Source organism: Bombus bifarius, unplaced genomic scaffold, assembly GCF_011952205.1.
Source record: "Bombus bifarius isolate JDL3187 unplaced genomic scaffold, Bbif_JDL3187 scf7180000007970, whole genome shotgun sequence".
Lineage (NCBI taxonomy): Eukaryota > Metazoa > Arthropoda > Insecta > Hymenoptera > Apidae > Bombus > Bombus bifarius.
In genome coordinates, this window is record NW_022884356.1 from 350,535 (window position 1) to 364,860 (window position 14,326).

Below are 14,326 nucleotides of genomic sequence, written 5' to 3' on the forward strand. Positions count from 1 at the left end.
GAGCAGCTTGTTAATAACACAGGAAGTAGATTGTAACGGCTGACATGTGAACTGTCTTTTGATTTCGAAAAAATCAATATTGGTAATGATCCTGAAGATTTTGGACTGGACTTGGATTGGTAATGGAATGAATTTAAAATGAATTGAATTATCATTATAAAAATTAGTAATTTAAAAAAAAACAAATATAATGTTTATCCTCCTTTAGTCATCGAATTTGTACAAAAATAATAGTAATGATAACAATGTCATCCTTAAAGTTCCTATAATTATTAATATATTAATAGTTGATGAAAATAACTGGTATTCTTAGAATTTGAATTACCTGAATTAACCAACGTTTCATTGTAATTAGACGCGAATTAAGATGAGATACGTTAATGTCATGGAATATCAAGACGCTTTGTTCATACTTCCGATAAGAGAATTTCTTAAGAATCTCTAGAATATATTCGCAACATCTGTGTATCATATCATATCTTGTAAGTGTCATCACTGGTGCATTTCGTTCCACCATCGTCATCCAAATTCCGTTCTCATAAATTAATATCTTTCTATCGATCTTATCTTTGTGACTCAAATATTACAATTGTACATATAGGAAATATTCGCAAGAAAATTGATTAATTCTCTTTGTGAAGAAAATGATCATATTATTCTTTATGCCGATTTAGGGAAACAGAATGTGGAACAGTTTCACGTTACATTCTTAATAATGATGTTATCAGAAATTCCAGCAGTCACGGTCCTAATTAATCATCGTGTTCCAAGTATGTAATTGAGCCGATTCGTGTAGGAAGATGACAAAATTCGAGATATCTGGATCAATTTACGACTGATGAGCCGAAGCGTGTCGTTCGTGGCCTGCCAATTATTTAATCCACCCTTTCTCCTCGTTTAGTAACTGCCTACTCGCTGTTTCCATGGCTTTCTTACACACTGGTCACGAGATCTGAATCACGAGAAAAGAAAATTCAATTATGGAGAGCAATTTAGAACGTGACGAAGGAAAAATGATAAAAAGAAGATTCAATATACACACATGTTTTATACTTCATTGGGGAACGACCTCTACTTCCTGCGTTAACGAAGTATTACATATGTGATGTATTACATGCAATAATCGCATCAATTGTTTTCTCACACATGCAACGAAATTGTTATTAATTAGCTGCCGTTTAAACCTCCCCCGGAGGTGATGTGAATCGAACCCAGCAGAGATGACAAGAAACTCTGATTACGATTTCGTCGATCGACGCCATTGCATTAATCCGGAGTAGCGAAACTACTCGCTAAATATAGCGGAGAAATATGTGCAATACAAAGAAAGAAATGTTCTACCATCTAAAAATTCTCAGACCTTCGTACGAAACGCCAGTTTGTTTTTTATTCGTCATTCGCACTCATACGCATGTTTCGTAATTATTTTCTCTACACTCTAATTTTATTTCTATTCTCTTGTCATTGACATTTAAGTTTCATTATGATTCTGTGTATCATGTTTTCCATATTTTGGAATTATTTTATATGGAAAAACAAGAACTGAAATGAAGTTTAAATCATATTTTTTAATTTTTCATAAGATCAGAGTATTTATACATTTAATTGTAATAATCTGATATCTTTTAAGCAAGATTCTAATCATTGAGGAAATCTTTATATTTAGAAACACAACTCTGAATGACTGATTGTAATATTCGTTATATTTATGTTCTGCATTGATATTCAGCTGGTTGTTATCGTTTGTGAAATCATAGTACTCTGAATAAATTTTAGTTTATTAATGCTTCTTATCCTACAATTTGGAAATATTTACATTAAAAATGCGAAGTGTAGTAACAAGAATAAGGATATATTTGTAAGTCACTTTTTAATATTTCTATGAATCGTACAGATACTTACTTGACATCGAGTTATCACAATTCAATATGCCGTAGAAGTAGAAGCGGACGATAGTGAAATATTGCTTAAAGACGACGTCGACTTGTATGAAAAAATCGAATACAATATTTGTAGAATAGTGTATGATTGAAAATATGAACTCGTAAGAGTAAAATAAATAAGAAACCACTTGCTTGTCTGCGTCGTAAATGCACTTTAGAGGATCAAGACCTAAGAAAAAGAATATTGTATCAGTATTCTGTATTTGTATTTGATTTGTACTTGTATTTCTTTGTATTGTATCTGTATTTCTGTTGATACCTAAATTTTTTCAATTTTATCAAAACTTAGTGAGATAAAACAAATTATTAAAGCACAAATATGGAATCAAGAAAAAAAGAACTACGAAAGTTTGTTAAGTAATAGGGATTTAATTCAGAATCCTAGAAAGGACCTGCAGATCGAGGGTCTGCTTTCAAACCAAGAATCCAGGTCGCTCAAATGCGAAAGCAGGATCTATTATCCTTGAAAACGAGTTCCGGCATCAGCCCAGAATCCAATATAACGTGTTCCCTCAAAGCTTTCTATATCCTCCAAACAATCCTTTCTAAGCGTAACCTTATCTTTATCTTATATTGCAACAACGTGACAGATAAGGAACGATAAAATTTTACCAAAGGGTCGCGATTTCTTATCTTCGGTATAAATATAGTGTTACCCATGCCCAACTATAACAAATATAACATACATTGAAAACAATTGCGAATCGCTCATGTTTTAATATATCCTATAGAGTTAAATGAAGTTACCGTACGATATCATTGTTAGTCATTCTTTGCACGTGTTTACCGAGAAGGAATGAGAGAGCTCGACGAAAGCAAAAGAAAGAATTAGTCATAGTGTCTTGCCAAGCGAATGTTGGCACCACTCAGGCCCAACAGCCGCCAAACCGGTCGAGTGGAGTCGTCGTAACTCCTAACTCGTAACGCTCGGAGACGCTTTCGGGTACAAGCTGAGTAGGTAAACAAAAGATGCTACGGAACAGCGTCGTCCACGTTCAGGTCTGCAGAGGGTGAGCCTCTTCCAGCGACAATACGCGAGTGAATTGATTCGCGAAATAATTGATCTCACCTGTGGCTCTCGCGATCGCTGGAGAATCGACAAGAAAAAATGTCACTCAGGTAAGGAACACATTCTTTGGTTTCTTATGTATCCATACGATAGAGTATCTTCTTTTTCTTTTCTCATTTTTTCAATTCAGTCGAATTCCTGTGAAATAGTGAATTGTATATTATCAAGTGTTGAGATAATTTTTTGGGATAAATATTTGTTCATTTTTAGAATGAACAAAAACGTATCTTATTCTGAAGATAATAAAGAAACTAAAGTTGTAAGATTTAAATAAGAAATATCGATGCTGTATAACAGGGAGTATGGAGGTGAAACGATCGTGGAGTTTAATTCGTAAACGACATACGTGCCAAAAAAATAAAAAATAATTTTTTTAGCGAGGGAAAATGTAAATTACATATAAATACTAATAATAAATACTATACTATTCATAGTATATCATAAATGTTGTAAGTATTAGAATAATTTATTTCAACTCTTAAATTTATCGTAAACAGAAGCTCTAAAATGAAGAGTCAATCTTAAACAAACATATCTCTTATTTATACGCTATCTAAAATCTCCACTCCTAACACTTACAACATTTACCGTTTCTTCTATTGCTTTTCTTCGTTTCTATCGCTGACACATCTGCGTGCCCATGACGTGAATACAAGTTAGCAGAGTTGGATTGAATGACGAATGAATGACTTTATATATATTTCTCCATTTTTTAAATTCGTTTAATCAGTGTCAAAGCCTTTCAATAAATATACGCGCGCAAAAAAATCGTTCTAATAATACACGTGCTGTCTTTTCTATCTTCGTTATTATCTTGTAGTTATTTCCAATGATCTCGTTGCAACATTCAAGTATATGTATGTTTACGATTATCGAATAGGAAAAAAATAGAAAAGATTTATCATCCGTATTATCAATTATCGATGTGTGATAATTATCTCTTCTTTTCCTTTTTCCTTTTTTAACGAAGTGAGTGAAAAATAATAGCACGTTACTTTATTTAGTAAAAAATGAGAGTACAAATTAATTACACTTAATTTTTAAATTAAATATTAATATTAAACATGATTTTTCTATATAAAAAATAATAAATACTAAATAAATTAAATAAAATAAATTACTATTATCAATAGTTACCATTCTTTTTCCTCCTTCAACGATGTGAGTGAAAAATATTAGCTTGATTTTGACTTATCGGAAGAAAAGTAAGATTATAAGCTAATGACAATTTTGTTTCCAAATAAAGTGTTACTATCAAATTATGTGATGTTTCAGGTCATTTGTGATATGATATATATATATATAATATTCAAACTAGTCCATAACGCGTTTTTCTGCGATTAATCGATACAGTGTCGGCGATCGATGGCAACTAAAATCACAATGGAACACGTTCAAGATGACATCGATCTGCAGGTTGATCGAAATCGATCGAAAAACGCGGCAAATTTAATTGAATGGAACGTTGACATGAATGTTACCGTGTCTAACGTGAAAAAGTCAAAGATGTTCCAAAGATTCCGCACCATCGTTATATTTTTTGTAGCGATTATCTTCGCTATTATACTGTCTCATTTAAGGAAGGAAGTGCGTGCCTTGCAAATACAAGTAAACTAATAAAACAAATTTTTATTCTCTCATTTATACACAAATTAATATTAGAGTAAATTTTTTTTATTAGAATACAATTAGAATACAATTTTATGAGCTAATTTGTTGACATCTACAGCATCACTTATGACGTGATGAGTAGACTGTGGATTTTTATGCAAATTCATATATTTGAGAATATAATTAGAAAAGTAGAATCTCGATAGAAAATTTGTTTACTTACCAAGTATTATAGAAAATACTATACTTCGGATACTTTATTTATTTTTTTCATATAACATGCATTCTGTGGAATTTTGCACTTTCAAATATTCTATAAATGCATTAAGACCCGTACTCTAATGATGAGAACTCATCCATGAGGGGTCTTTAACCATCAATTAAATTTACTGAAACAATCTTTTTTTATTATTTTCAGGTGCAATCTTTAAATGTAAATTTATTGTTACTAACGTCCAAATACGATAGGATAAATCGAAGTGTAAATCGAGCCTGGATACAAAGGTCCGAAAGGCTCCTCGAAAATAAAAAGCTTCACGATGTAAGAATACTATTACAAGGAGCATCGTCGATATCTAAAGCCAGCGAAATTAGTGAAGTTCGAAATAGTAGAATCTATGGAAATCCTTATACTTACAATGTTATAATTCCATATATAAATTCAATGAAGAATTCTAAAGACATGTATATGTCACGTGATAACGCGTATGGTACAAATAATGGAAATAATATTGCAACTTCCAAGCTATTTATGAAGTTAAAGAGTAACGAAGATAACATGAGTAATAGTAATTTACGTATCGAAAGAGCGGCACTAACGCTACAAGAACGGAAATTAACTGAAGAAGAAATACGTGAAAAGATCTATAATAACGTGAATGATGATTACTATAGTGATGATGATGACTTAAATTTCTGGAGAGAACCCCGTTCAGGAAGATCAAGAAGAGCGGAGGGAAGAGGTAAAAAACGAGGAAAGAACAAAAGGCGGCCCAAACGCAGTCACAGGCGATTGGGTATTTAGTATTATTTAGTTAGCATGCGATTCTTTAATTCAAAGAGATACATTGTATCTAGAAAATCTCAATATAACAATAGTCTTTTTTTGTTTGGTAAGATACTAAAGTAATAGAAATTAATTAAATGTTGCAAGAGCTATAAAGCCTAAATTTAAATCCTATATAACGCGGTTGCGAATTTCTGTGTGAACTGTTAATTCTGCTTGCTTAGTATTCTATTTTGTTAAATATAAAAAGGTAAACAATGAATGTTTGTTTAGGACCCTTGGTAGCAACGTTTGTGGGAGCAGTTCCTGAGCAACATATTACAGATACAGGTATGTAGAACTACTACTACATATATTATATATTTAATTAAATCCTTATATAGTATGATATTTGATATCTTCTAGTTTACATCGGTCCATGGGTCAAAAGTACTAAAAACAATACTCAATATAATTTAAATAAATTCCATCTGGTAGAAGACAAGAAATCTATAGAAGTTACAGCAACTGGTTTGTACATGATTTCCGCACAGGTAAAAAACCGCATGTGTTATTATTTGGTATTCAAAATCAATTTACAGTTGTACTAAATGTTTTCACAATTTTCATTTCACTTTTAGATTTTCTATTTTGGAGAACCAACAAACTATTCGTATTGGATACTACTAAGTTCAGAAGGCAAATCCACTACACAAAAACTTGTGAAATGTTCCACAGCCTCTTCTACATCGGCTACAGAAGTATCCTGTTATACAAGTGTAATAACTCCATTGCAAAGAGGCGACAGAGTTCACATTCAGCAACAGGAGAGAGATAGGTATGTAATTAATTTAAAGATAGGATTATCTTTTCTTATAAAGTATTTAAATATTTTTTAGATTAATAAATATGCGGGAGGGACATAGTTATATACAACTAGTACTTCTATCTAATAATGTCTGTAAGAAACGTTTACAATAACGAAGCGTGTAATAATTAAAAGATGTGCCATAAATAACGCAAAAGAAATCTATTCTTTTAAATGTGATCCTAAATTTCGATTTAAAGAGAAGTAAGAAAGAAAAATCAAACAAGGATCAAGTTCACGAGTTTCTTGTGCAACTGATTCTTTCGTTTTAAGGATACATGTAAAAATTTTTTTTATGTTACTCTTATTTTTGTTACTTTTTTAATATAATGTAAGTTTAAATTTTATATGATATTGAATGTTAGAAATACATAATGCATAAGGACCATACGGAAAAATAATGTTGGAATTTATTCTTTATAAAATAGTTATATAGCTCAAGTTAGTTCACATATGTATGTATGCTGATATTATACTTTTTTACACTCGTTTTAATTTTTAAGAAATCGAAGATATAATGTTACGTTTTAAGAGTCACACCGTGTAACTACAGTTTTATACCGGAAAATCGCCTTATTGTTAAACAATCATTTTGAAAGATTACAAAAATAAAGAATCCAATTGTAATTTATAACGAATTTATACATTTTTTATTATATTTTATAAGTAAACAATATATATATAAACAATGTACTAGAAACGGCGAAACATATCGCATGTAATTGAAACATCAAATTGTTTATGCCATCTGCATAAATTGTAAGTTTTTATTTTTAAAAAAATATGTATTCTTTTATCATGTGACATATTATTACAATCAATTATTATAAACTTACAAATCTCAAAAATTCAGTCTTTTGATAACTTATGTGAAAAGTACGATATTTCGTCCGTGCCATCTTACAATACTCGCCAATGTAAAATACAAAAAAGCACTGGAGTCTTCTTGGACGTTGATGCCAGTCATGTGGCAGATGTTGCTTGGCTCATTGAATTGGTAGTACGACCATCTGTGACAGCATAGTCGTTATCAACCTAAAGAAATTAATAATAAAAAATTAGAAAGTGGTAGATAACACAGAAGTATTGAAATCTTACAAATATACCTATTATTAACGCATTTATATTTAGTATTCGAATTGTTATTATTTCATTATCAATTTAAATCATAGAAACATATGTTCTGAGACTCCTTTTTCATAAATATTCGGTACATTCCTTCCCTGCTTTTTCATTTTCATTTTATGTTAACGTCACAATAAATCATACTTGGTTCTTGTGAAGTAATGTATTCTTTAAAAGAATTTTCAATTCGTACCTTTCGATTGTTACCTTATCGTCATTATCGTGATTAAAAAATATGCTGCAGGTATCGTACGTATAAAGCGGTTCGACGTTCATGAAATAAGAATTTTTGATGTATGTGTATCATATTGATTATCTAAATTGTATCTTCTTTATTTTTTAAGGGCAGTATGTATGAAATTACCTTACGTATTTTGAAGTTCCACTTTACACTCGATAAATGCAGATCTAATTATTATTATTATCCTTGCTAACATTTGCTTTGTAATAAATTTGTAGACTGGCTTTTTTTTTATAAAAAACGGATAGATTTATTTTACTCACCTGAATTTGAGTTGAGGTTTACTCGAGCATTTGTCTTTTAATATATACGATCGTAATACATGTTAGCATAAATTTAATTCGATACTCTTGTTGCTTGCTTTTCCATTGATAGTTTTTGTTTGTTTGTTTATTTCTATATACTATTTGCGTTTTTCTTTTTTTTTTTCGTTTAAACATTTTTCGTTCTCTTTCTCTATATCATATATATATTATGTACAAGATGCAACTAAGTCTTTACGTGTGGTAACTTGGAAAACAATAGATTGAAGTGATGCTGACTATTTACATTGAAAAAGAATTGCAACAATATTTTGAATGAAAAAAATGAGGTGCACCACAAAGAAGATCAAACGCTATTTATTACAGGTCAATCGCTTAGAAAAATCAAACAAAGACATTCTAATTAATGAAAGATACTATATGATATACTCTAACAGAAAAAACAATACTTTCTAAGTTTCGTTTATGTGATACCTGATGCCATCGGACATTAATAACATTTATCATATCAGTCGTCATTTATTCATATAATATCGTATTGCTATTTGAATTGGTATTCTCCTTGCTGGTAACAGAGGGAAGGTACTCTCTCTTTCTTTCATTCTGTTCCCTAAGTATCTCAGGTTGTTGTTACGCCTGTGAAATAAACTCAGTTTTTGTCAATTTTTTTGTTATATGTCTAGAACTGTCCATTAATACTGTTATTATATATAGATATATATATATATATTGATAATATACTTCATTTTGAATATAAAATATCCTTTGAATAAACTATATACAATAAAATAAAAAAGAATAATAATTCCATTCAGTTTTTTCATGTACAAAAAATTTGCTTTTCAAAAGATTATTGATTTTAACAGAAGTTTCATACCTACGTTATGTTATAAGAATACACTGTATTCTTTTCAGTTGAACTACTATTTTTAATGTATATGTGGTTTTCTAAGGCAGTTGCTGGTTTCCCCCTTTTCATTGGCAAATGTTCTTTGTAATTCAGTCCATATAGTCTTTCATATTAAAGGTGAGGAAATAATAAACGTGAAAAATATTACTGATTATTTTTTATGGTTCTTTGTTTCAAAGTTTCTTTTCATTTTGGTTGTTATTACTCTAGTTCTTACAATATTAAATTGATTCACTATCACTATACCAGTGACATGCGATGATAACTTTTAACATAGTTTAGACAATTTCATTGCAATTTATAGTAATAAACAGAATATAAAACCACATCACCTGCCCTATATAATTACTCTATATTTTAATATACACAATTGGTTGGGACAAATGTTTCGTACTCATATACATCGAGCCTTGAATAGATACATTGTTTCTTGATTCCATATAAATATTTATCTTTTTTCTTTTAATTATTAATATGTCGTTTTGATTGTCTCTGCCGGTGTGACATTTCAATATACAATTACTACTTATATAACTATTAAAACAAACTCCTAAAATTATAGTTAAATTTTCTAACATTTTTCATTTGATATTTCAAAAACAAAAAAATTTTTTTGTCACCTCTAAGCAGAGCATTTTACACATAATTCACACAAAAATTGAGCTCCATAAATTAAAAATATATGTAGGTATATGTGTATATACGAAATGAAATGTCGCAACAGTAAGACTGATTCATTATATTATAAATTTGTTACCTGTAGAAATATTGTCAGAATGAAAAATTCACATTATTAAACGCATAAAACAGGGGCGGTATATTTTGATACAAGATTCTTTTTCATCACTTCATAGTTAAATGTAAAACAAAATACACCATAATATACAATTGTTTTCTTTCTTTTTTCTTCACGCAGAATGATAAGATATTCATTTGTCTACACCTAATATTCTGTTAATGTTATTGAGCTTTATGTGTTTCTGTGTTCACAATGATCAACCAATTAATGACTTTACAAATAAGGTAAATATTTTTATCCTTAATAATTACAATTTTATATTTTAGAATCGCAGGTTGATTTTTAAGATAAAGAAAAAGGAAAATGAACTGTACATCAACTAAACTTAATCCTAAAGCAATATTGTTAGCCAAGTATGACAAAAGTAGAATGCTATACTATTAAGTCAAGTATAAAACGCTCATGTTACTTATACTTCCTTTTTTAAATTGTAATTAAACAATCGTTTGCACTTAATGCGCAATTTAATGAGCTTCCCATGCGCGCGACAAAGATAGAAAATCACATTCATTTAAATCCTTTTCTATCGTTTTACTTTCTTCATTTCAATGTAAAAGTCTCTTCTCTACGAATTATTAATTACAGAACAGTTCATGACAAATGATATTTGTCCAACTTTTTCACGCGCTAGGAACGATTTCTTTGTTTTTTTAAATTTGGAAAAGAAATAATATCTAAATGTGTAAAATTAAATAGTTGCATGTGTAATTTAATAACGTCGCTGAGACTGGGCGTTTTGGTAACCAGCACTGCCACCTGTAAACAACCATAGCTCCTCCGTTCAATCATCTTTTTAAGTATACAGTTTTGTTTTTTTAAATCTGATTCTGTACTTTCTTTCTTTCAATCTTTCACTTTTTTTTATCACTACTATTCATTATGTTAACTCTGTTTTAAATTGTACAAAAAACAAATCGCACAGTATCTGCACTTGCCACTTCGTTTGATAGTTATTATTTATTACCGAAATTATGATTTATCGTTATATTCGTATCTGTTTCTAGAAATGTATAAAAAACAATCCTGCCCTATAATCTTTTACTTCCTCAAATTAATATTAATCCATTTTAAATTTATTTATATGAATTGAAAAATTCACAATGGAACTTCGTTTTCAGTGCCTTTCAAGTATTCGGTTTATTTAACAAATATGATCATTTTCTTAATGATATGTTTAAACTCGGTTCTAAGTATTTTGTACTTTATTAAACATTGCCTTTCAGAAATTAAAAAGCTCGTCTGAATTGTATATTGTACTTACCATAATCTTGTTTTCCGTATACACCATCTTGACTCGAGTAATCTGCAAGTATAATAAATATGAATTACAAATTGCTGATTAACGATACTGCTTTGAGTAATGTAGATGTGACTCAGACGAGAAAAATCTGTAACTCATTAAATTTAAAGGTTCAACTATTTACCTACATCAAAATGAATTTCGTAAATTATTAAGATCTTTTTGTTCAGGTACAGTATCATTCTGGAATGAAGAATAGCAGGAGGCAGTGTTGGAGTGCTGGTATCCAGATGAAAATATTCATAATATCCACATTTTTCTTCACCTTACCAATTTCTATTCTCACTTTCTTTTTAATAGGAGTAGTTATGAAACGCAACTCTTGATTTCAAACAACAAGTTTAAGGAAAAAAGTGAAACCAAATCTATTCTTATGTAACAAAAAAAGGAAAAAAGAAAAAAAAGAAAATTAAAACAAAAAGAGAAATTTCAGTTTCTTTATAATTAAACGTTTCTCGTCTGAATCGATTGATATTTGAGCATAACAAGTGCTAATAATTAAAAACTATAAGGACAAGGCATTATCGATTACTGATTTCCCCTCCTTCGTTCGTTCTCTTTTCTTCAGATGAAACAGAGGAGAAGATAAATACGTGTTGTAAAATGTGGTGTCCAACGGAAAAAACTAACCATAAAGTTGCGTCGAGTAACCACCCCTGTTGCTCATAGAAGTGGCATTAGAAGTTCGGTCATCGTAAGGGTTAACAGTGGCATAACCTGCACCCCCACCCCCTGCTGCCACTGCCTCCTGCTGGTAATTGGCTGTGCACGCAGTATATTACATTAATTACACCATCACGTTAACAGGAATATTGCCCTCTATCTCATTTGCGTAACAGACTTTTAGTTGTTTTGTTCTTCAACTTCAATGAAAATATTTAAGCTATAAAACAATTCATATCATACTATCATATATACTAACCTGATGGTGGTGCTTTGCCATAGCTATAAGGATCACCAGCACTGAAAGCTCCTGTAGCTGGTACAGTAGGGGCTCCACCGTACCTACTATCAGTAGCTGCTGAAGGTGGATATCCCTGAAGAAAATTATATACATTATTTAGAAATTTCCCATTCCTCTTAATTTTGAATGTATAATATGAGTTAGCTTACAGCTGTTTGACCATAATCTGGCGGTTGCTGATAACTCTCGTAACTTTGATATGAAGATTGAGGATAATTTTGCGATCCGTAACCACCACCGTATCCTACCGCCTGTTGCTGTTGTGGTTGCTGCTGTCCTCCACCATAAGCATTACTGGCACCTCCTCCATATCCACCTTGACTGTCCCAACAATATTTCGATAAAAACATAATAAAATCGTACACTTTTACTAGAACAACATTTTCTGAGCTAATTAAAAATAATAATTACCTCGGTGGTTGAGTTGCATAACCATTCGCAGATTGTGAAGATGGCTGATCAAATCTTGGCCTTTTTGAAGGTCCGCTCGAACCTGGTGGTCCACCTCCTCTTTTCGATGGGCCACCGCCACCTCGTCCACTACCTCCTCTACTTCCACGATCTCCAAAACCTCTACCACCTGGACCACCTCTACCAGATCCTCCCCTGAAAATATATAAAAGTTGAATTATATGGTTTTTTGTACGTATAACTTTAAATTCAAAATAAATTAAATATTTTACCTAGATCCCCCTCTGCTGCCTCTATCCATTCCCCGTCCACGGAAATTACTACTACCACCACGATTGTCACCTCTACCAAAATCACCTCTTCCTCTACCTCGGAAACCACTGCTTCCACCTCCCCTACTGCCACCACGTGGTGGTCCTCCCATTCCTGGTGGTGGTGGTCCACCACCTCCTGGACCACTAGACATTCCTGGTTCTGGTGGACCTCTGATATAACAGTATAAATACATTTAAAAAAAAAATACAATAAGATAATTAAATGAAAAATAACTTCATATATAAATACCCAGGAGGAAAATGTCCACCGCGGCCACCTCTTCCAGGAGGACCACCTCTGCCTCTCATTCCAGGTGGTCCACCTCTCATTCCACCTCCAGGTCCACTAGCTCGGCCACCTCTCATCATACCACCTCCTCTAGGAGGGCCACCCCTATTGAACATCAAAAACATAATAGAATGTTACAATTTATTTAAAAAGTAAATTAAAGAATATAAATACATCATGTTATATGTCTCTGATAAAAGCAAAAGAGTATAAGTCAGAATCATTAGTTCTGCAGAGTAACACTTCTAATATTTCAGATGCAATGCAAGATCAAATGTTGAATTTTGCATATACTATTAGAACCTTAGGTAAAAATGTAAGAAAAAAGGGAAATTGACTTGTATTATTAGAATCACAAGCAAAAGACAGCAAGAGTATCTGTTTTGTTTAACATTTGACTTATACCCTTTTAATTGCCCATCAGAGATATAATATATCCATAGAAGTTTCCTATAATATGTTTTTAAATAGTTTCATGTATTACAATATTTGAGCCTTATGGAAGCCACACTGATCAATTCCATAAATTAGGAAATATAAGGAGAATATAATACTGAAACATTACTTTGTAATATTAACGTTGAAATTGAGAAATTTGGAGGAAAAATTTAGAAATTAGATAGTGAGAGGTTCATTCACAGGTTATATACATTTCATATAGGTAAAGTTGATAGCAAATATATACACACGTACCTTCCCCTGTCTCCAAAACCTCCGCGTCCTCTCATAGGGCCGCCTGGTCCACCACGTCCTCCACGAAATCCACCTCTACTGGTTGGCGCACCTTCCATTTAACAGTATATCTAAAATTGAGTAATTGAGTAAAATTCAGTAAAATTTCTCCATAAGCGACAGTCTTCATTGATTACACCATAGACGCTACTCAATATTTTCAATATGAGTCACGAGGTTTTTTTCAATCACAACGATTTCTCTAATATATAGAAAGTGGTAAATAAATTGTAAAAAAAATTCTAATAAAATGCACGTTACATTTCTACTAAAAATATACTTACATTTCACTTATCGTTAAAGAATCCGTTCATAGATGGTAAACGCGCCAACCTTAGACAAGCCAATAACGAAAATGGATGCCGGTTGCCGGAAAAAGAAGCATCGACCACCCCACTGCAATACTATTGTACTGACATTACCGGATATCCTTTTCATTACGATGCGTTCTTATGTAGAATCTTATGTTAAGAATTTCACTGAAGAAAATATTTAATTTAAC

General features: G+C 31.4%; 2 protein-coding genes and 1 long non-coding RNA gene across 9 annotated transcripts; 1 reads left to right on the forward strand and 2 right to left on the reverse strand.

Annotated features, from left to right (window-relative positions):
- Positions 1–206: 206 nt before the first annotated feature.
- Positions 207–1,569, reverse strand: LOC117212305. Its single transcript, XR_004488432.1, has 3 exons — positions 1,043–1,569; positions 326–952; positions 207–263 (listed from the first exon to the last, which is right to left on the reverse strand). It is a non-coding gene; the product is annotated as an uncharacterized LOC117212305 (long non-coding RNA).
- A 1,037-nt stretch (positions 1,570–2,606) lies between these two features.
- LOC117212728 lies at positions 2,607–7,272 on the forward strand. Of its 2 annotated transcripts, none has more exons than XM_033457742.1 (7): positions 2,607–3,062; positions 4,288–4,620; positions 5,042–5,639; positions 5,903–5,959; positions 6,035–6,162; positions 6,250–6,446; positions 6,508–7,272. In XM_033457742.1, exons 2-7 carry the CDS (start codon positions 4,378–4,380, stop codon positions 6,587–6,589), a joined length of 1,305 nt encoding a protein of 434 aa, XP_033313633.1. In that variant the 5' UTR covers positions 2,607–3,062; positions 4,288–4,377; the 3' UTR covers positions 6,590–7,272. The 2 variants fall into 2 exon arrangements, with proteins under 2 accessions (XP_033313633.1, XP_033313642.1); XM_033457751.1 differs by having other exon boundaries at positions 5,042–5,585.
- Positions 7,212–14,239, reverse strand: LOC117212736 (glycine-rich protein DOT1-like). Of its 6 annotated transcripts, XM_033457765.1 has the most exons (10): positions 14,109–14,239; positions 13,786–13,895; positions 13,054–13,197; positions 12,762–12,974; positions 12,490–12,684; positions 12,228–12,408; positions 12,037–12,151; positions 11,745–11,876; positions 11,076–11,117; positions 8,261–10,570 (listed from the first exon to the last, which is right to left on the reverse strand). In XM_033457765.1, the coding sequence occupies exons 2-10, from the start codon at positions 13,881–13,883 to the stop codon at positions 10,524–10,526; spliced, it is 1,167 nt and encodes a 388-aa protein (XP_033313656.1). In that variant the 5' UTR covers positions 13,884–13,895; positions 14,109–14,239; the 3' UTR covers positions 8,261–10,523. The 6 variants fall into 6 exon arrangements, with proteins under 6 accessions (XP_033313667.1, XP_033313682.1, XP_033313656.1 ...); XM_033457776.1 differs by lacking the exons at positions 8,261–10,570; positions 14,109–14,239 and adding an exon at positions 7,212–7,511 and having other exon boundaries at positions 13,786–13,883; XM_033457772.1 differs by lacking the exon at positions 14,109–14,239 and having other exon boundaries at positions 12,228–12,399; positions 13,786–13,883.
- Positions 14,240–14,326: the final 87 nt, after the last annotated feature.

Bases quoted from the DNA above. Each gene is read 5' to 3' on its own strand.
- LOC117212728 (XM_033457742.1), top strand. From the start codon at position 4,378: ATGGCAACTAAAATCACAATGGAACACGTTCAAGATGACATCGATCTG. The intron at 5,960-6,034 runs GTATGTAGAACT...GATATCTTCTAG, and splicing joins GCAACATATTACAGATACAG to TTTACATCGGTCCATGGGTC. The intron at 6,163-6,249 runs GTAAAAAACCGC...TTTCACTTTTAG, and splicing joins TGTACATGATTTCCGCACAG to ATTTTCTATTTTGGAGAACC.
- LOC117212736 (XM_033457765.1), bottom strand. From the start codon at position 13,883: ATGGAAGGTGCGCCAACCAGTAGAGGTGGATTTCGTGGAGGACGTGGT. The intron at 13,198-13,785 runs GTACGTGTGTAT...GATGTTCAATAG, and splicing joins GGTTTTGGAGACAGGGGAAG to GGGTGGCCCTCCTAGAGGAG. The intron at 12,152-12,227 runs GTAAGCTAACTC...AATTTTCTTCAG, and splicing joins CAGATTATGGTCAAACAGCT to GGATATCCACCTTCAGCAGC.